Source organism: Sturnira hondurensis, unplaced genomic scaffold (assembly GCF_014824575.4).
Source record: "Sturnira hondurensis isolate 20B ecotype Veracruz unplaced genomic scaffold, ASM1482457v3 Scaffold0001509, whole genome shotgun sequence".
Taxonomy (NCBI): domain Eukaryota; kingdom Metazoa; phylum Chordata; class Mammalia; order Chiroptera; family Phyllostomidae; genus Sturnira; species Sturnira hondurensis.
In genome coordinates this window covers 6283019-6304308 of record NW_028074140.1, presented here as the reverse complement: position 1 = coordinate 6304308, position 21290 = coordinate 6283019, and the positions used below count along the sequence as shown (strand labels likewise).

The window sequence follows — 21290 nt, the reverse complement described above, 5'->3', positions numbered from 1 at the left end:
TCATCTGGCAGCAGCCCATCATTTTGCTGAATTAGGAATCTCGCTTAAAGGATAATAAAATATGTTAAGCAATCACCGAAGATGTTTAGCAAGTTGGGATACAGGATTATGCAATAGTTGAGTTTCTATAACTTGACCGCTCTGAAACCTAAGTAAAGATATCCATATGTAATTGTGTAACTCCACTCAAACCTCCCCCCTTTAATTATGATCTATTGTTTGGGGTTTTGACCTACATTTAAACTTATATTGGAAGGAAAAAAATGAAAGTACATAGGACTGTTGAAACAATAATAGTGGCTGCCGTTCACTGAGCACTTGCTTTGGGAAAGGCATTATCTGGTTCAGTTCTCACAACCGCCCTCTGAAGAAGGTACTTCTTACCATCTCCGCGTAACCTGTGAGGAAACCGAAGCATGGGGTGTTACCCAGCGTGTCCACAGTCACCCACTTAGTTAGGAATGCTTCGTCTCCAGAATTGACACTTTTAGCCGCGGTACTGACTGCTTCTCCAGGATGAAAACAGTCTATTGCAGTGGTCCTCATAAGGCCAATTTTACTCACCTTCCAGGGGAACATCTGGCAATACCTAGAGATGCTTTTGATTGTCACAACTAGGGATATGCTACTGGCGTCTAGTGAGTAGAGACCAAGGATGCTTCTAAACAACCTGAAATGCACAGGAAAATCTCCTACAACAAAGAATGATCTGGCCTAAGATGTTGATAATACTGGGGATGAGCAGTTCTGGCCTCTGTGTACCCACATGGAACTAAAGAAGCCTGAGTTTGGCTGGCCACCTCTGTAACAGCGTAGATTATTGTGTTACAGTTCAGCCCGGTGCAGGTTCAGTGCTGTAAGTGTGCCAGAGCCGTGTTGTTCCCACACACGGGTTCCTGTGAGAGCTGTAGAAATGACCTCTTCAACATTGAAGTGACTTTTTTCCAGCCTTTTTAGGTGAACTAGAAGCAATAAATGTTACAGCTGTTCAGGGGCACCATGGAGACTCTTCCGATGTGACATTGAAGCAATGAAGAAATGTTCCATTTGCTAATTTACCGGCATAAAGAGAAATGTAGTATCCCGTCAACATGCCTTTATTTTTAGGATTCTGTAAACCTCCACCTCGGATAGCCCTTAAGCCTCGTTTCTGGTTAAGTGGCATGAGTGGGGAGGGTAATGAGCAATGCATTTGGAAAAGATGTTTACCAGAAAGATGCCCAAGTTTGAAACTGCTCTTCTTCCTCTCCAGCCGTAGCCCTGGGCTTTCTGCTCCATGATTTTTCCTCTAGTCATAAGCCTGGATCTTGTTTTAATTAAAATACAAGCTATGTAATGGTACAAAAAAAAAAGAACTTCTTTGCTGTGACCCTAATGAGACAAAACACAGAAGGCACTTAAATATTTTGAAGTTTCCCAGACTTGAAAATAATGCTCATCCTCTGCAAAACTCAGGGTTTAAACTATACATTCTTGTAATCCTGCCATCGAAAAGGGCAGAATGTTGTGCAATGACTGCAGATGTGTGAGGGAGGGATGACGACACATAAACACAAGGGGTCAGAGTGGGGTCTTTCTGTCCCTGCAACTGGGCTTAGAGATCTCCTTACTCCAGTGGAAGTCAGAGCCCCCTGTCTGAGAAGTGAAAAATGCCCTGGAAGACTATTTTACCTTCTGGTCCTTAGGAGCCATGGCACATTTATTAAGAGTGGCAAATTCACTGGTCTCAAAAATAGTCTGCACAGGACTGAATAAAGCAGAGTTCAAACCATGGAGGCACTGAAGAGCCCGGCTCCTAGCCCTCAGAGGTCGCCTGTGCCACACACGGCGTGGACTCTTTGACTCAGTTATTTTAGTTAAGCCTCGCATCAACTGTGCGAGGCAGACCCTGTTTTAATCCCGTTTGCAAATGAAGAAGAACATGAGGCTTAGAGTTGTCGTATGACTTTCACGAGGTTGCAGATACGTAAGAGGCAGGGGCAGGATTTAAACACAGGACTCTGACCACGCTATTCTTCCCCTTCTGAGTGACTTAGTTGTGTAGAATGGAATGGTCATCTCGCCCACTATTACCCTCAAATAGGCGCTGACACAACTGCAAATAGCCTTTTGTAACTAATGTAGTTAGTCTTGGTCTAACTCTCTTAGTCTTGGACCAGAGAGCCCTTCCTAAGAAAGTAGAAGGCAACTTTATGGATAGAATGTTCTCCAGAAGAACAGACAACTGTCAGATTTTTATATTTGCTCTTCTCTTACCTTATAGCCCTGAAAGTTCTTATCTTGCCTAATAGTCACAGCACTTATTAGATTGGCAATGTGAGGTTTTTTACACAAATGCTTACCTCGTATGCATAACTAGATTTTGCGCCAATCTACTCAACAAATATTTATTAAACATTTCCAGTGTGCTCAGTATGGTTCTAGGCTTGGGGTAAATGACACAGATTTGGCCTGCGTTCTCACACAGGGTACAGTACCCTGTGATTACACAGAAGCAGATTATGAAATGGCAGGTTAACTTCACGGTAGGTCACATTTAATTACAATATTGAACTCCATCCTTGACAAGCAGTCTTTATATTTTGATGGTGATTGATTATTGGTTTACCATTAAAACGAGGCTATCACTGAGGTTGAATAATTATTACATCCAGCCATCTGCCCTACTGCAAGATACATTTCTTTTGTAATTTGTGTTTTGGGCATCAGTAGTTACCACTACTTTGGCTTTATTTTTAAATGCTCACTGTTGATACTTTTAATTTAACTAATAATAATAATAAATAATAGTGAAATTTTCTTGAACACTTACTAGCATCAGATACTATTCACCATGTAGTACATTTGAGCTCATAATCTTCACAGCCACATTGTGTTATAGATAACATTATTCCCTGTTTTACAAGTGAAAACTGATATTCAGAGCTGAAGTAACTATTATTAATTAGTCAGGAAATGATGAAGCCAGAATATGGCATGTGCGGTCTAGCTGTAGAATATATGTATGAAACGCCTGCATGGACAATGGCTTCTGGGCTGTTTGGTCACCTCTGGCCATCGTTGTGGACCCAGGTCTCTCCCCATTCCCGAACACTCCTCACGGTAGAGGGGCACCATCCAGTGCTGTGATCTCACCACCTAACCCGCGTGGAACTGCCTTGTCTGCCTGACTACACACAGTAGCGTTGCAGTAAAGGAGTTCCTTGCATGCTCTTTCTATGGTATTTCCCAAATACCAATCCCATGCAATGTTGTAACAAAAGAATCTATTTTATTGATTTTAAAAGAAAGCCTGTTGGACAGTAGGATAAAAACAAGTAATAAGAGCAAAAAGCAAATGTGTTTATCAATAGGATTTTTTGTCATACGTTTATTTAATGGACCCTGGATGGTGGAAAGAAATGTGTTTGAGGCAGACTGGGATGAATGTATGAAAATTTAGATCACCAGGGTATGCCCCATGGAAGGTGGCTGTTGAAATCGTGGGAGTGGGGCAGTCACCCAGGAGACAAGGAATGTGGAAAGAGAAGAGCGTTCTGAGGAAGCAACTGTGCAGAAGTGAGTCTCCCAGGGTCGGGGAGTCTTCTGCAAAAGAGACTGGAAAGAAGTTGTTCCTCCTGTATTCAGAAATACAGGAGGAACATTAAGGGAACCAGAAAGGGGTGAGAGACTTAAAGAATTTCAAGAAGGAAGTGGCCAGCAGTGGGAAATTGGTCATTATAAAGAAAAAAGGTTGAACAGTATCCACAGGATTGTGTAGTTGAGCCGCACTGGTGGCCGTAGTAAGAGCAGGGTCTGTGAGGGACAGAAGACATGTAGTGGCAGAGTGAATACAGAGATGAGGAAGTAGAGACAAAAGCCAGGACAGTTCTTTTGAAAAAGATGGCAGTGAACACAAGAGCAGGAAAGTTCATGGTCAGTTGGAGAGGCAGCATGTCTTGAGGCCGTGGAGGGTGCCTGTTTATGTTTATGGGGTCAGAGCAGACAGCGGACGTTGAGAGTGGCTGGAGGGAAGGAGACCTGAGCACAGCAGAGCTGGAAGGGAGGAGGTGGACTGTCCCTACCGTGTCCTCAGAGCAGGGGCGGTGGAGCACCATCTGCTATGAAGGGTGTGAAGTTAGAACTCTCTTCCCGAATTGGAAGAACAAGTCATTGGAGGAGGAGGTCAGCATTTTAGAAAAATACTGTTTCTGAAAAATCTCATTTCAGCAGTGTATCTGTGCTTTCACTACCAGCTTTGCTTGTACACATTTTTGTCATTTTATTAGGTGCCTGTTGAGATGTCTGCTTGAAGTTTGGAAAGCTGTATGAAAAATCATGAACTTCAGGATAGTTGTTTGGATGACTGGCTTAATTGTTTCTTTAGGAAACTGACTGGGACCTTCGTTGTTTAAAAGTCTCCAGCTTGAAAAGGTGCTTGTGATTTTAGTTCTTTCATTCTCTGTGGCTCCTTATTGTTTGAGTGATGTCTGTTTGTCCACCCAACTGACTCTGGCTTTCAGGAGTAAGGACCAAAGCTTTTCAGGACTGAACAGTATCTAGGGTGGCCAGAGACCCCCATGGTCCAATGTGAAAGCCACACGTTGTTGTTGTGAGTCCCATGTGTGTTCAAATTATTTTGCGTGGCAGAGTGACAAAATTGACCGGTGTAGTCTGGAATGGGTAGCGTTTGTCTTGCATCATATCAACTTGATGTAGTTTGCACGGCTAAGCTTCAGTGTCTGCCCTTGGCCGTGGATTCTTTTGGATGAAGAAAGACCAAGGAGAAACCCAAGAACATGCTTGGACAGAGTGAGCTCTTCTTCTTTCCTTTCCAGTCCCAGCTCAAGCCCCCTCTTCCTGCCTCATTAATTCTCATGTCTTGATCTACTGAGCTTAAAAACATGAGTGGAATGAAGATGCTAAGGAAGGATTGTGGGACATGCACGGGGAACCGGTTAGAGGAGACAAAAACATCTAACATCACTTTCCAGCTTGCAGATTGACTTTACTTACATGATGCTACATGATTATCTGTTTTATAGGTAAGGGAACTGAGCCCCAGAGATATGAAATGACTTACTTTTTGAGAACCACAGAGTTAATAAATGTCAGAACTGGGACTTCGATCCAGACCTTCTGTCTCCAAATCCATTGTTCTTATTCAAAAGGCTAAGGCATCAACTAGTATTCATATTATTAACATATTACAAGTGTTTTCTCTTTTAAATACAACATGATTACATTGCTGGACTTATAATTATGGGTTTTCCTAAGAAGATTAGTGCTATGTAAATATTAAGTACCATTATTACTATTTTATTGCCACTAAAATCATGGGTTACATAGGGAAATCCATTTTATTCAGTTCAATAATGTAATATCTTAGGCAAATGAAATATTGCCCACATCCTCAGGAAGCAGAGAAAGCAATTACATAAGCATATTGATGAAGCATCACGCGATGGGTTCTGTAATGGACATATGCCTAAGAGAAGGAAATGATACACAGGGGTGGTTCTTGAAATTCAGCATGCATCGGAATCACCTAGATGGCTTATAAAAACATGGAGGGACCTCTGAGTTTCTGAGATGGGGCCAAAGAAGGTGAATTTCTGGAACATTTCTAGATGGTATTGATGCCACTGGCCAGGACACCACAGTTTGAAAGCTGGTTTACGTTTACCTGGAAGAGTCAGAGAAGACTTTATAGAGTGATACCCAGGTAAAGCTTAATGAAGTAAAAGGAGTTTGCCTAAGGAAATGGGTGGAATGACACTCCACGTAGAAGGAGTAGCATGCATAAAGTTGTAGACAGAACAGTAGGTAGGGGGACCACAAAAAATCTGGTATTACCACAATACAAAGAGACGTGGACAGTGATGAGAGATGAGTCTGACTGAACTCAGGGAGGGTTGCATGTGCGATGCTCAAGCACGAAGTTTTTGCCCTGTAGGCGGTGCAGAGCCAGTGGGGGATTTGCAAGAAAGAAGCACCTTAGTCAAAGTTGCATTTCAGAAAGCTAATTCATTCTAGTGCAAGTATGGAAGCACAGAGGAAATTCCCACTTACTACCTAAATATGAAAGAGCTCTTTTGAACATTTCTCATAATGCCCAGAGATTAATCAGATGTGTGTGTGTCTTTTACTCAGTTAATATGTTACTGTGTGCCATGCATATATATATAAATCAAAGATATTATTCTTTCTCCCGGACCCTTGTGGGAACCAACACAAACACACAGGAAACAACAGAGCATAAGGCAAAACAGTATTTTACCAAGGGTCCAGAAAAGAGTAAGATGGGGAAGGGCTGAAGCTGTAGCGGGGTTTCACGGAGACAGCAGACACACTCTGGCCTTGCACAACAGATCCTTTTGCCTGGCCAGAGGAAGGCACAGCAGGCAAGGAGGACCCCGGAGTAAAGGAACAGAAGGGGAACTAAACTTGGAATGCACAGCGACATTGGAGACATTGGAGAAGTGGAAGCCCTGGACGACCTTGGCAGGAGCTTTTCTTAAGGCACAATGGAGGAATGGAAAATAGGTTTGTATCAAAAGAGCTGTTTCTACAGGGTACCCTCTGGAAGACTTTTTAAAAAAATAATAAAACTACATAGAGGTAGGATTATAATGCCTCTCAACTATCTGCAAGCCTCTTCTTCTCTCTTATCACCCAAGGATAATAGGAATTAAGGGTACAGAGTGTAAAGGCTTGGGCTGGTGGCAAGAGACAGGGAAGGTATATTGGGCTTTGGTTTCAATAGGGCCAGAATGACAATAGTTGCTGCCCTGGGAGCTGGCCATTATCTTGAGAATGAGGTGGGTTTGCATTCTGACAGCTTCATGTAAAAGGCCATCTGTCCTATGCACTGGGATGAAGGCTTCGGATGCCGCCCCCTTCAGCTCCCAGATGGTAGTGCAAGTGTGTTCGTGTAAGGGCGACCTCTTGGGTCCTTTGCTTATTCCCAATTTTTCAGATAGAAAAATGGTTCTGCGTGATGGTTTTGTGAATTGTGTTTCCTCTTCATCTCTTCATGTTAAACTTAACCATCTTTGCAGCATTTCTTAAGTCCTTAACTGAAACAAACCTAAAATTGATGTTTCTTGTTTATAAAGAACGGTGGATTTATTCACAGTGTAAATTGTAAGTCATTGCTGAATTTGACATTCCATGTACCCTTACAATTACCCAAAACTTGGATTTTTCTGGCCAACACATCATCCTTTTCTTAGATTGCTGTACTTTTTATTTCCATTACCAAAAGCAACACATGACTTTTTCTTCCAGATCCTTTCCCCCAAAGGGTTAAGATGCGTGAGTTCACAAACGTGACCTCCTGTGTGACCCTGGGTAGAGAGGCAAAGCCGCCAGGCATAACATAGGTTGCGGCAGTGGAGGGGCATCAGCCAGGCTCCTCTCTGCCTATGGCTCAGTCCCCACGCCAACCGGGCAGCCGTGCTGTTCAAATTTAAACCTCATCAAATTAAAAGTTACTGCACACTGTGGGCCTTTGAGGTCACATAGGAACCAGTGGAGGTAGAGCTAATAAATCAGAGATTCTGACATGCTTGACTTTAAGTGGAAATGGCAGCTAGAATGCATGTGGCTGGAAATACAGATAGCAGCCCACTAGCTCAATCAGATATATCTCTTTAAGCCCAATGAACAGCCCTACTGAATTTATCATTAACTATATTTAAACATAATCAGTCTTAAATTTCTGCCTTCTAAAATTGTGTTTTGGAAGAAGAAAAAAACAGGAGAGAGTAAGACTGACTTTGCCAAAGGGTGCTTTCATGGAGCACATGGAAGCCAAAACAAAAGGCCCAGTTTTAATTGAATTATAGACTGTGTAATTATTTAACCTGTACCAGCTGGTCTCAAGAAGCTACCAGATTCCTGAGAGACCTTGTACTTGGCTAGAAACATAAGGTACCTTATTAGTTACAATGAAAAAAAAAAGCCTTCTGTACCTATGTTACCTCCAACCCCCCAAAGAGCACAAAGTAGAAGGAAAAAAATCCTTCAAGTTCATTTCTGGGTTAAGAAGCAGCCCTCCCCCCCTGAGTATATGAGTGAAGTTGCTAAAGCACCTGTAGTCTCCGAGGAATGACCAGCACAAACAAGATGTTATGATTCACATAGGTCAGAGTAATTTTTCTAATTAGTCTCTTGAGATTTTATTTTTCACTTGGAAGTGCTGGATATTTAATTTGTTTGTGATACGAAATCGGCAAGCTGAGGATAGCTACGACTGCCCCTCCCCCTGCCCTGCTGTCCCGATACACTGTGGAACTCCCTGGGGGGGCGGGGGGGTCTCTGTGTAGACACTGTGCTTCATCTATCAACATCCAGCTAACGGAGTACCGTTTATTGACAAATGTGTCCTAATTACCCATTCCTTACTTGTAATGCCAGAACAATCCTAACAAGTTTCCCGTGATCATTTTTCTTTTAGATTAAATGTTTTTTCTCAATCCCTCAAATTTTGCAACATGGAAATAATTCATAATATGTTCTCATTTACATAAGAACTTGTTTCCTAAAGATACAGAGCAAAATATATCGGGGAAACTATAGTTTATGAATTAAAATATGATTGAAGACAGCCCTTGAGTAAAGAAAGAGTTCCTCCTTTTATTTTTTTTAAACACCCTTCTCTAAAGAAAGGTTGATTGACACCAAGCATCCTTGTCATAAATCATTGCTATTGATTTTACATTTGTTTTAGCTCTCCTGATTTTATGCCCCCTTATGTCATAATTTGTTATCCTGATAGCCAGCCCCCGAGTTGGTGCTGGGACTGAAGCTGCAAGGTGGTTTCTCTCCGTTCAGTCTAATCTGTATGTGACACAGATGGGCTTTCAAACACAGACTGGTGCTCCCTCCGTTTTATAGCATCACCCTGGTACAACCTGGGAAAAGTGACAACGTTAGGGATGTTCGGCGTCGGCACAGGTATGGCTCCTGGTTGCCCTGGGTGCTGCAGGAAGCTTCACCCCTGGCTTTTCACACAGAGATTCACTCCCAGGCTTTGGAGTGCAGATATCATGGCCATCTTCCGGAAATCAGCAAGGTTGGCATTCTTCCATCTTCCACTGGCTGCGGAAGTGGTGGGAGGTAGAATGCCTCCTGGATACACTACGCCTTGTTTTCTAAAGAAGGGCCATCCAACCCTCTTTTTAATCTGCATCTGCTAAGATGCCTGTAGGTCGGGGCAGGGATGTTCCCAGATCACCAAGCAGCCCATTTAGGGCAAAATTAGCTAGGCTTTCTGGATATACATGTTGTACTCAAGTATCACTTCTTGTGTTTTGATTTTTCTGGCCAATTTGAGTGAATGTTATGGTCTCATTCCGAGTTGTTATTTTATACTCTTTCTTCTCTGGCTTCCCATTCAGTACTCAGTCACATCACTCAAGACCATCCCAGAACTGTGCCGAAGATGTGACTCTCAAAACGAAGACAGATCAGGTAGGTTCCACCTCACGTCCCCTCCTCATCCTGGCTCCCAGAGTGTGGAGGCTGTTTCCCCTCACATTGTCCCCCCCGCCCCCTACTTTCTGCTTTCTTTTTCCTTTATGGCTCCTCCACTCACCCCACCCTCAACAAACAGATGTTAGGTCATCCTCCAAAGGCTAACAGGACAGGGAGGCCTTAATGAGGACACAGCTGTATACAAATAAATGGAGGCGATCAGCTCCACAGCCCAAACCACAGTATATGCAGCAATTTACTGAAAACCCGAGAAACCATTGGTGACAAAACATAATGATGCAGGCGCCGATAAAAAAATGTTGGATGCATTTGCTACCCATCTGGCAAGGCCAGCCTGGGGGACGGTGCTTGGCCAAAGTCTGAAACTCTATCAGGGATGTGACATGATAGACTCTGCAATAAGGCATTCTCTAACAGTTAAGATTAAAGCAAAGCTTTGGAGTTTAATAGTGTAAACTAAACAAAGAATTATGGCATATAGATGGAAACCAGCTGGTTGACCTTTTCTCCTTGCATATCCCACCACCCCTGACCAACACAAAAAGCATATTCAGGCTTGTTTTGCCCTCTGTTAATCAAATTAAACCTCCCTTTTTTTCTCTCTGCGATGGGCAAAAATAAAAATAAAAAAGGATATTAATGGAATGATACCATGGCATCAAACTATGAAATGATGTTTATTATATTTTCCAGTAATTTTAAAGGCATCACCATTAACCTTGCCTCCTCTTATAAATAACTAGAATCCTGAGAACCATGGTAACGGAAGGATTAAGATATAAGGGGTGATCCCCCCAAACCAGAATTGTCTTGTAGAAGGTGGAGCCCAAGTGGTGCATACAGGCCTCCCCCACCGGGTGAGCCCGTCTGCGTCAGTGCACCAGCTGGCGTTGTTGTACAGGCTTTCTTCAGCTCCCGTGGATTTTTTTTGAAGACTCGACACATTGGCCCATTTCACAATGGGTGATTTTCGAGCGACCTGCTTACACCATGCTGAGTGTTCAACAGTTTTTGACCCAAAACAGCATGACCTGCATGTCCCATCCTCCCTAGTCACACAGGCTCACCCTGAGAGATGTTTTTCATTTCCCTGGATGAAAAAAAAGCCTCAAAAAGAAACGTGTAGTCTTTGTGGAAGAGGTGAAACAAAATACGGCACCAAAATCAATGAGTTTAAAAACTGTTTGGGGCAGTAGAAAAAAGTCTCGGTAGTTGTATCACATCCAGTGGAGAGTACTTTGAAGGTGACTGAAGTCTGAACATGTGAGAATAAATCCACATTTTTTAAAAATCTAGGTTTTTTTGTTTACCCCTCATAATTTTAGAATTATATGTATCATGTTTTAAAATAAACAGATGGTTCTCACCTACAAAGCTACTAGAAGTTTAGGCCTTTCTCACCGAAAGAACTTGTACAAAGCTAGTTTACTTTGCTCCTGGGCCGTTTGCTTTTTTTTTTTTTTTTTTTTTTTTTGACATTTTGCTTAGACGGGACAGGGAAGAGTATTAGTCTCTCTAGGGTTGTTTATCTCTGTTTTTTTTTTCTTGGGCGGGGGAGGTGTGTGTGAGTGAAAGTAATGCTTCCATATTTGAGTCAGAAACATCACAGAAGATCATTTGAAGTTCAAATAACAGTTTTCATTTATTTTCAAGTTGCAAAAAACATTTTTTATTTCAAATACTCAAGCTTCTGTCGGGTTCAGCAGAGGCTTTGGCCCTATGGCCTGTCAGGATATGTCTCTTTAAAAGGCATCTCTGGCTTCCGACTGCAGCGGACGAGCCACCATCATCAGAGTCAGAAGGACCTGGGTTCAGGTCTTTGACTAATTTATCTATAAAATAAAAAGTCAACTTGTTCTGCCAGACTATATTGTTAGGTTAAAAATTAGTAAATCTGAAGGTACTTTGTTGATGCAATATTTTCTTTTTTCATTCATTGGCGTAGAGAGTAAAGGAGACAAAATAATAGCGAACACTTCAGTGTTGCTTAATGTGCAAGCTAGATTTGGTTGTAAGCACTTTACTAACATTGGCTCAGTTGACCATAAAATCCCTGTGGGCTAAGCACTAAGATGTTTGTATTATATAGATGGGCAAACTGAGACAGAGAACAGAGAAGTTAAATACTTTGCCCAGAGTCACATAGCAATTAAGTTACAGAGCTGGCATTCAAACCCCAGGAATTCTGCTGCTACCGTCTGTCTGTTCTCTCATCCACTGCATATACTGCCTCTCAAATGGCTGGACTCAGTGGGACTTAGTTGCATTAATTTAATTTTAGGATATTATCTTTTTAAGACTTTAAAAATCAGGATTTTCCCTCCTCAGCTAAATGGTGATTTTTCTCCATTAATACCTATTCTTGTTTAGCAAGTTAAGTGACTTAACTGAAGCTTTTAAAAATCCACACTCAGTGGATTGAGTGTGGGCTGCAGACCGAAGTGTTGCAAGTTTGATTCCCAGTCAGGGCACATGCCTGGGTTGTGGGCCAGGTCCCTGGTGGGGGCCACGTGAGAGGCAACCACACATTGTATTTCTCCCTCCCTTCCCCTCTCTCTAAAAATAAATAAAATTAAAAAAATTAATTTTCCCTGGGATTTGTTCATTTCATTCTGGGTTAATTCCCTCTGGGTGTGATTTCTAGCCACTTCTGCAATAGATGGTGCTAGGCATTTCCGGTTAAGAAGGAGGCCGGTTTCCAATTCAGAAGCTTTAAAACTTCGATGAGAACAAAGACCCCATGCTCAAGATAGTCAGCAAAAGTTAGGCCTGGTAGGAAATGGATAAATGAGGGAAAAACTCTCAATGTCATCTCATGTACAGTCCAACTTGATAGACCATTTGAGGCTGGTGAACCACTTTCTGATAGAGTGAGAATGCTCCTAAAAAAAGCAGCGCATGGAAATATCGATCTCCCCATAGCACTGTGCAAAATTCTCTGTGGGATCCTTTGAGAGAAATCTCAACACAGTAAATTTGCACAACCAGTTTCAGAAAGAATTGAGGCATTCTTGGTCGGTTCTGTGGGCATCCAAATGTAGAAATAACCACCTCCACAGCCCTCCAGACTTGCTCGTGGCAAACACCTAGAAGGCAGCTGCTCCCCGAGTGCTTGGAAATCCCCAGACGGCAGCAGAAAGTGCACTCGCTTCGGAGGCAAGTCTGCACCTTTCTTGTGGACGGGGCACCCTCTTGGGATACTTTCCCCCAAATCTTCCGTCACTTGGAATGTATTCCACCAGATCAAGGCTTTTCTCTTTCTTTTCTGAAGTTTGTTAAGCACTTTCTTCTTTGTGTAGGTTGTCAAATGGTAATGTTTCCATCTCTGTATGAACAAGTTTGGACCAGATGTTCTTGGGTCCATTTGTTATTTTTTCATTCAATGAATAATTGGTTTGTTACGTTTTCATTCAACAAATAATTGGTTTCTCTGTCCTAGGCATTGGGGACACCATAACAGCAAGACATGGACAAGGTCCCCATCCTCCCAGTGCTTACATTCTAGGGGATAGCAGGCAAGAGGCAAACAAATAAGTGACTGAACCAGATCATTCCAGAGAGTTATAAGAGGTGACTGAAGCCATGTGATAAAGTAACTTGTAGGAGTTGGGGAGGGACCAGGGTTTGGAGGGTCAGGCAGTGCTCGAAGGACCCAGCCACGTAAACACTAGTGAAGCGTGCTCAGGCAGCGGAACTGGCAAGTGCAGAGTCCCTGAGCCAGGAGGGAGCTGAGCATGTGTGAGGAAGGAAAAAAAAAGCATTGTAGCTGCAGCCTGGTGATCAAGTGAGGGCGAGGTCAGGGTCAGGCTGTGCAGGGCCCTGTCCATCACGTATACAGGATTCAGACTCATGCCCAGTCCCATGAAGAGCACCGCCAGCAGGAATGCAATCTTTCTAAAATCCTATTACCTGGAAAGAAGCCTCAGCCTATAGGATCATAACTCTCAACAGAAGAGGGGGCCCTGAAAATCACCTAGTCTGAGAGACAGCAAGTGAGATTGCAAATAATAGAGTACACGGGTGAAATGTTGACCGTCGATGAATGTAGATGAAAGGCATGCGGTGTTCTCTGTACTGTTTTGGTTTTTTCAACTCTTGCATAAATTTATTTATGAATAAAAAGTTTTTTAAAATGCAAAAATATTCATGTAGTATGAAGGTCATCAGATCTTTGACGGTGATCGTTACTACTTTTCCCTGTAGTTATCCAGCCTGTGCTCATCGCCTCACTGACGCAGAGCTCATAGCCTCATGAGGCTGCCCGTCCATAAAAGTTCATTTTTTTTACTAGAGCTAATAATTTATTGGAGTAACATTGGTCGATAAAATTATATACAGGTTTCCAGGGTATGTTTCTATAATATATCACCTGTATGTTTCATCTGTGTTCACCACCCAAAGGTAAAGGGAGTCAAATATGTGGTGATAGAAGGTTAACATTTTGCTCAAAAATCAGTGTGTCTCAAAGTTTCACCCTTTAACCCGGCTCTTCCTGAGGAATGATAGACTAGGGTGGTCCCTCCTGAGCTCAGTGTGTGGCGGTGGCAGTCATCCTCACTCTTTTCTTCTCCCAGTTAAAATTTCCCTCTGCAGCTTTAAGTGCACCCTGCTCCTTGCTCTCTTGCGAATGATTGCAGTCTACCAGCATCCCTCTTAAAAGTGGGGCACCCAGAACTGAACCTGCGGTTTCTCCATGTATGGTCTGATCAGAGCCTGTCAGCCCCACAGAGCAGCCATCCCAGGACACACCGTCCATGTCTCCTACCTTCCCAGGTGGGTTACAAACACAGCAGTCCTGCCAGTCCTCTCTGTTTGTCAAGGGCTCTGAGAGGAATAGGAGAGTCACCTGAGTCTAGTTTGGGGCCCTTGGAAGCCCCTCTATGAGATATACACCCCAGGACTCACTCCACTGCATGCCTGGACCGTGGGCCAGGTCCATGGTGGGATTTGATGAAGGCAGATGCAGAGCACTGTCAGAGGCCTGGGCAGCGTCTGCACCCTTTGCTAGCTCACTGATGCCCATGCGTCTGTCCTGGAAGTGCCCTTCCTCTAGCCAAAGGCTTTGATGCCTATAGTAATCCATCCGTGGACAGGAATATTTTAAATAGTTCTCCATTGACTATACTACACTATGACTGGGTTACACATTTTGCGAGAAATGAAGCTTTGAAAAGAACTGTGAAGGCAGCACAGATACCATAAGACAGCAGGAGGGAGGGGGAGAACTAGGAGTGAGAAGATCAAGAACAAATTTTGCCTGTCCTTGGAGCTAGCTGCTCAGGGGTTGTTGAGGGTTCTCAGTTATTTCTTAGGGCCTGAGCATACCACGCATGTTGCAGGTCCTCTGTAAGTAGCTTATCTGTCCTCAAAATAATTCTGTGTGGGAGGACCATTTTGATGCCCATTTGATTGATGTGGAAACTGAGGCTTGCAGAGGGTAACTAATTTGGCTGTAGTTCTGGAGCTAACAAGTGCATTTGAAGCCTCAAGTGCTGACTCCAGAGCCACTGTGAAGCTGAGCCACTTAAGTAAGTTTAGTATAAGGAACCTTGTGTGATTAGTAGTGTGGGGCAAGAACAGTGTAGTTAGTAGCATGGAAGTAGCATGGGGAGAAAAATTTACACCTCTAAAAGAAAGCAATTTGTGAAATGTTTGCATGTATTCTTTGCTTAATTTCCACCACTCACATAGGAAAAGAAGACAACACGGGACTGTGTGTTAACTGTACGGTACGTTTTCCCAAATGAGCACTAAAACATATTATGTTGGCATATGGTATTCGAATCAAACGTATTCAATTACAATGACTTTGAGTTTTTTAAAAATTAAGTAGACATTCAAATGCACATTTGTTTCAAGTCACAGTGCTTTAAATGTCTTGTGATTCTTCAAAATATGTATCTGCTGAGCTCATTGTATCATTTTCTTATGAAAGAAGGAAGATAAATATTAATGCAGCTTTGCATCTGAGAGCTTAGATGCAGAGGTTACAAAATCCGGTTATGTAACAGTAATAAATAGCCTTGGGATGTGTTGGAGAAAAGATTCTGAAAGAATAGACCTATGTTATACACCATCATCAGATGACAATGAGTAAAGAAATACAATACTTTTCAAGCTTGGTACCTGGTAAAAGTCACTTTGGATGCATATTTTAAAGCATTGCAAATTTGCTGTATTTTTACTCGCTGTGTGTGAAAATTTTGTGACAAACCCTGAACTTTTGAACATACAGGGTTTCTAAGGCTTCCAAGGATTTGACCAACATCAAAACAAAAAAAGTTGGCATGACATTTGTTCTTTGAAAGCCGCTGTGACATAGCTGATGATGCCACGTGTATAGAACCCTGCTTTCCATTTTATTGAGGTCGAAGAGCTCAAAGTCTGAAAAGAAGGTTGGCAGGCCAGTTTAAATTGAAAGTCCTGCTGATTGATTCATTTGACATGAAAAGAAGATATAATATAAAACAGACTCCAAAGAATAGGAAAATACATTTTCTAAGATCTAATCAAGAAAATGAGCCCTTCAACCTAATACAGTAAACAGTCTAACATTTATGACAAAACTCTTAGTTTATTTAACTGTAGTAAAAACTTACATTAAGTCATCTAGATGAGAATGTTAGTCAAATAAAACAATTATTTTTATTTGTCTTGAGAAAATTATAATTATATAAGAAATATGATTCATTATGAGAAATTATAATTATACAAGGGATATGATTCATTATAAGATTCATTATATGATTCATTATGAGAAAAGTAAAAACTGCAATTAACCCTACCACAAAAACAAAATTTCTGTACTTCTTTCTAGTACTTTTTTTCTGGAGGCATATTTTTTGGATGATTGCAATCATAAGTAAGGACAGTTTTGCCTATTGCTTTTTCTGTTATTAGAGAATGTGCATGGCCATCATTTTGAATGCACCACAGAACTTATATGTCTCTGGCCAAAGGGAGAGACCATCTCTGCCTTTTAATCGGTAACACTCTATTTATGTTTCTAAGAGAAAGAGTAGACAACATTATGGGGAACGATGGGAGCAAGGGGTGATCAAAAAGCTGAAATTAAACTCCGGTAACATCAAAAGTAATGAAAGGGATGGGATGCAGCAGAGCTTAGATACGTTGTGTCCTTGGCCCTTTGCTTGGCCCTTTCTGTCTTAACTTGAACGTTTCTCCTCTTCATCTGACCACAACTATAAGCACCGCTGCTCTCTGATTTTTTAAAAGGCTAACAACATTGTGAAGCTAAGGAAGTCAGGAATGAGACAGTATTAGAGAGAGAAAATTTAGGGGAAAGGACTCACGAGCTCCTCTTCCATGTTTTTGTTTATTTTTATTGGACTTTTAGAAACATGCCCCCCCCTTAAACCAGTGGGGTGGGGGAAGGGGGGTGTTACTAGGTTGGGAGCCTTGTGGCATCTCTGACAGCCCTTGGTGCAAGCGTATCTTCTTTCTGTTGTTTCCCAATATTAAATGGGCTCTGCCTTCCCATTTTAAATGACCCTTGTTTGGTTCACATATCTCCTTTGCCCTGACTCTTCCCATTAAAAAAAGGTCCTCAAAGAAACTAAAGTCATAGAAACAGAACCCTAGAATCTCCTACTTGAAGGACCGTCAGAGGAACTCAAGGGCCTTGACTTTCCCAAAGCGCAGACCCTGGCAGTTGGTCACCCACTTGGGTGCTGCATCTCACACTGTGGTCCAGGACCGGCTCCAGCACCAGCAGCATCACCTGGAAGCCTGTTAACAATGCAGGCTGCCAAGCCTTGCCCCAGACTCCAGAACCAGAATCTGCATTTTACCAAGCTCTCCAGGTGACTCATTTATGCATATTCAACTTTGAGAAGCACCAACTTAGGCCACCTTGCTGCTCATTAGCTGTCCATGGTAAGGCATGGTGATCTTTTCTAAAATGCAAGTCTGATCATGTCACTCAATGCTCAAAAGCAGGCAACGGTTTCCCAAGATGATTCTCAGGATGTACAGTGGGAAACACTCTTATGTGTCCTTTAAGGCCCTGACCCATCTTCTCCTGGGTCTGCAGGCTCCTCACGTACCACCCTCCCTGTGCTTTCTGCCTGCCAGTCACACCAGGGAATCTCCTTCAGTCCTCCAGATGTGCTGTGTTCTTTCACTTGGAGTTGTCCTTCTGTCTTTCCTTTCACATCCAAGTTCAACTCATTAGGGCCTCTTTCCTATACTCCCCACACCACCACCATCTAATGGAAATGTAATGTCAGCCTTGTACATAATTTAAGATTTTCCTAGTAGCCATATTAGAAAATATTAAAGGGAGGTTAAATTAATAATATCTTTTATTTAACTCAATAAGTCAAAACTATTATCATTTTGACATGCATCATTGGCCACAGATGTCTAATGACTTCTATTTTGAACAATGCAAGGCCTAGATTACATCCATACCCACCCCCACCTTGTATCATTTCTTAGCTCTCTGTACTTTCCCTGTTTAAATAAAATGTGTTTCAAAAATTATTAATAATGTGATACTGGTTTAATATCTGTTTTCTCTGATAGACAAATAAAATCTCTTTGGGGTAATTTTGTTCATTATATCTACAGTGCCTGGCACTGGTGCCAAATACAGGGGTGGGGAAAAGGAGGCTTACAGCTGTGAAACACAGACTTTTTCTTGCATTACGATGTATTCAGTAACTGTGGTATTATGTCTCTTTCCACACGAACCACTGTAAGCCTACTTTTGTCCACCCCTGTGAATACTGAGGTATGGATGAGGAATGGAAGTGAGAAGGGGTGAAAGGCAGCCTTGCTCCTTTGGGTTTTATGTTACAACTGAAGAGCAGGACACGCCTCTTCATTTGGCTTGATGCCTTGATCCTGCAGTTATCTCCCCTTGTAGCTACACAGCCAGCGTCCTTCTCTCTACGGAGTCCTTATCCTCATCAGATGAGCCCCCTCTAATTGTCTCCTATCTTACAAAACAAGCAAACAGTACCCCTTCTAGTGGTTTCCGCCCTGATTCTCTGCTGCTGCCTCTCCCCCACCCCATGCTTTGCAGCCAGCCTGCTTTGAAACCCTAAAGGAACCTCCACCTCTAGTCTCCTACCTCCCACGCACCGTGAGTACCTGCAGCGTGACCTACACGTCTCCAGGAATAGTCACAACTTCTACGTTGCTAAGTCCGTTGATACTGATACCTTCATCTTTCTTGGCCTCTTCACTTTATTTTGGACTTGGTTCTGCCTTCCTGGAAACATTCTCCTCTCTTGTTTTTGTGATTCTACCTGTCTCCTCATTTTCCTCCTAATACTCTGACATCTTCTTAGTCTCCTTTACAGTTCCTTCTCCACTTGACCTATCAATATCTAAGTGGCACTGAAGTATTCAACAGGACTCTCTCTCCTCTCTTTCTTTTGAGTTGATAGCTCAATTACTCTCACAGCTTCAAATACCGCCCCTCAGCACTCTAGGCCTCTGACATTATGGCTCACTCAGTATCTTCATAACGTGCCCTATGAAATTCCAAGGAGGAAGTCTTGAATCTCCTCCTCATTTTGTTCCTCCTCGTACTCCCCCTTGGCAAAGACACTCAGTTTCCTAAAATACCCACTCACTGGCCAAAGCCCCAGTTCTCCCTCCCTTTCCTTCCAACTCAGCATCAATCTATATACCAGGTCCTGAGTTGTCTGTGCTAGAGTAACTCCCCATCTGTTTACTTCCTTCGTCCCACCAGCTGGTCAAGGCCAGCTTTTTGTGTCATCTGCGTTCATGGCCATCAACCAGTCTCACTTCTTTGTTCACCACCAGCCCTCACCCACCCTCTCTTTCCCACAGAGTAGGCAGAAGGATATAGTTTATAAAGAAAAGCAGATCATGTCACTGCTCTGTCAAATTCTCCCAGGGGTAGCACATTTCAGTTAAAATAGAAACCAAACTCTGTTGTGGCCAATAAAACCCTGAAATGAACTGGCCCCTGACCACCTCCCCCAACTTGACCTTCGATCACATTCAGCCTGGCTCACTCTGCTCCAGACAGAAGGACTTTGGAACCGGCCAGGTTCTCTCTTGCATCAGCCATTTGAAAATGTGCTTCCTTGCACCCAGATCTCCTTTCCAGAATCAGCTGGAATCCAGAGTCATCTTTCCTCTTGTGTTTTTTCCTCAGATCTGTTTGATTCTGCCATTAGGACAAGGAATATGTCTAGTTCACTTGCCTTTGCAATTGTAGAAACACATGCACGGAAGATATCTAACAAATGCTTGTTCAATGAATAAACCCTATAAAATATTTTAATATTCTGACAATTACTTGAACATATCTGAACAAGTTTTATTCCATTCTGGTATCTCTAGCTTACCTCAGACACTGACACCTTTGACCAGTTGGGAGAATTAGCAGCTTAAAATACAAATTCTCAGTATTAAGATGACTAGATTTAGGCTGATGCACTAAAGATAAAGCTGGGAAATCCTTCCACTCCATCAATTTTTCTAAGAAAAATTGTTATTAAAAACCACTTTCCTAACTTTGCTCCCACACAGAAGCTCCATAGTGAGTGGCAGCCAAAATCTGGGCAGAGAACGCAGTTGGGGATTTAGGTAAAAATGAATCCGAACTGAGTACAGCCAGGTTTTGCCACTGGTTTCTGAAATCGAATTGCCCACATGTGACCCAAATAGAGAAAATGTGAATTGCATGTTTAGGAAATAATTTTCACTTTCACGAAAGCGGCCCTGCAGTGTTATGGAAACAAGCTGGAGTCAGGGAACCTCAGTCCTGGTTGAGAAGTCAGCATGCTGTATAAGTTTCCACATAACACTTAAAATTTCCTGAGTTCTCATTTATTTGCAAGTAAGAATACATGAAAACTGCTCACCCATTCTTTGTCTTTTGTGAAAACCTCTAAGAAAATCATACACTTGAATGCAGAAACACAGATAGCTTTACAGAAATATATTCTACTAACAATTCTGAAGTGTTAGGTGGAGGAAATCTTAGAATTCCAGTTAAGAAAGGCCATTTTGAGGAAGTCTTAAAGTGCGTGTAAGTCTTTTTTTCCTTGGTTGTTCCAGTGCCTGGGCGGTGCACACTGAGCTGCACCAGGAGGCGCAGGCAGAGCCGCTCCACCGTGCGTGTGTCCTGGGACGAGCCTCTGTCTGCACTTGGCTTTGCTCGGATGCACCTGCCCTGCCCTCTCTGCAGCCTTGGAGCCAAGACGCCCAGCCCAGGCTGGAGCTTGAGTGGGCCTGCCAAGAGGAAGAGCAGGCTGCAGGCCAGGGCTGGCTGTTTCCTCCCGTTTTTCCTCCCCTGGGACTGTTAAGGTACAACCCACTCAAAACAGGACCAGGTTTCACTGACTTACTGTTTTGTTTCTTATAGAAAATAGAATTCATTTCACTTTCAGGAAAAAAAAGTAGAACACTCTTGTATCCTAAAGAGGTCCCTCCTTTTCTTTCCTTGATGTCTAAAGCTGTATTTCTAATGCAGGTACATAACTTCTATATTTAGAAGTAAAAGAAACTGGCCTTTTGGGAGCCATCAATGGAGATGGGGAGCAGAGGGTGGAGGGCAGGGTTTTCCAGTTCTCTCCCTGTCCCACCTGCCCCCAACACACACACTCCTCTCCATCTGCCTCTTGCTCTGTCTTACAAAGGAGCAGTGCCTTGAGTTGCCTGTGTTCGACATTAGAGCAACACTGTAAAACATCGCCACCTTCAGTTAAAACTGGTAAGTGTGTTTCTGCGCATTCCAGAAAACACACTGAGCAAGTTCTCTGGTTTCTGTGCTTCTCTGCTTGATGTCTCTTGATGTATATCTC

The 21290-nt window shown here is 42.7% G+C and overlaps 1 protein-coding gene across 2 annotated transcripts in view; it reads left to right on the top strand.

Annotated features, from left to right (window-relative positions):
• Positions 1-21290, top strand: part of SNCAIP (synuclein alpha interacting protein) — a 141177-nt gene that overhangs the window by 78604 nt on the left and 41283 nt on the right. For both annotated transcript variants that reach the window (XM_037028880.1, XM_037028890.1), the window contains exon 3: positions 9384-9456. In XM_037028880.1, the coding sequence (XP_036884775.1) occupies positions 9384-9456 (73 nt within the window). The remainder of the gene's footprint in view (positions 1-9383; positions 9457-21290) is intronic.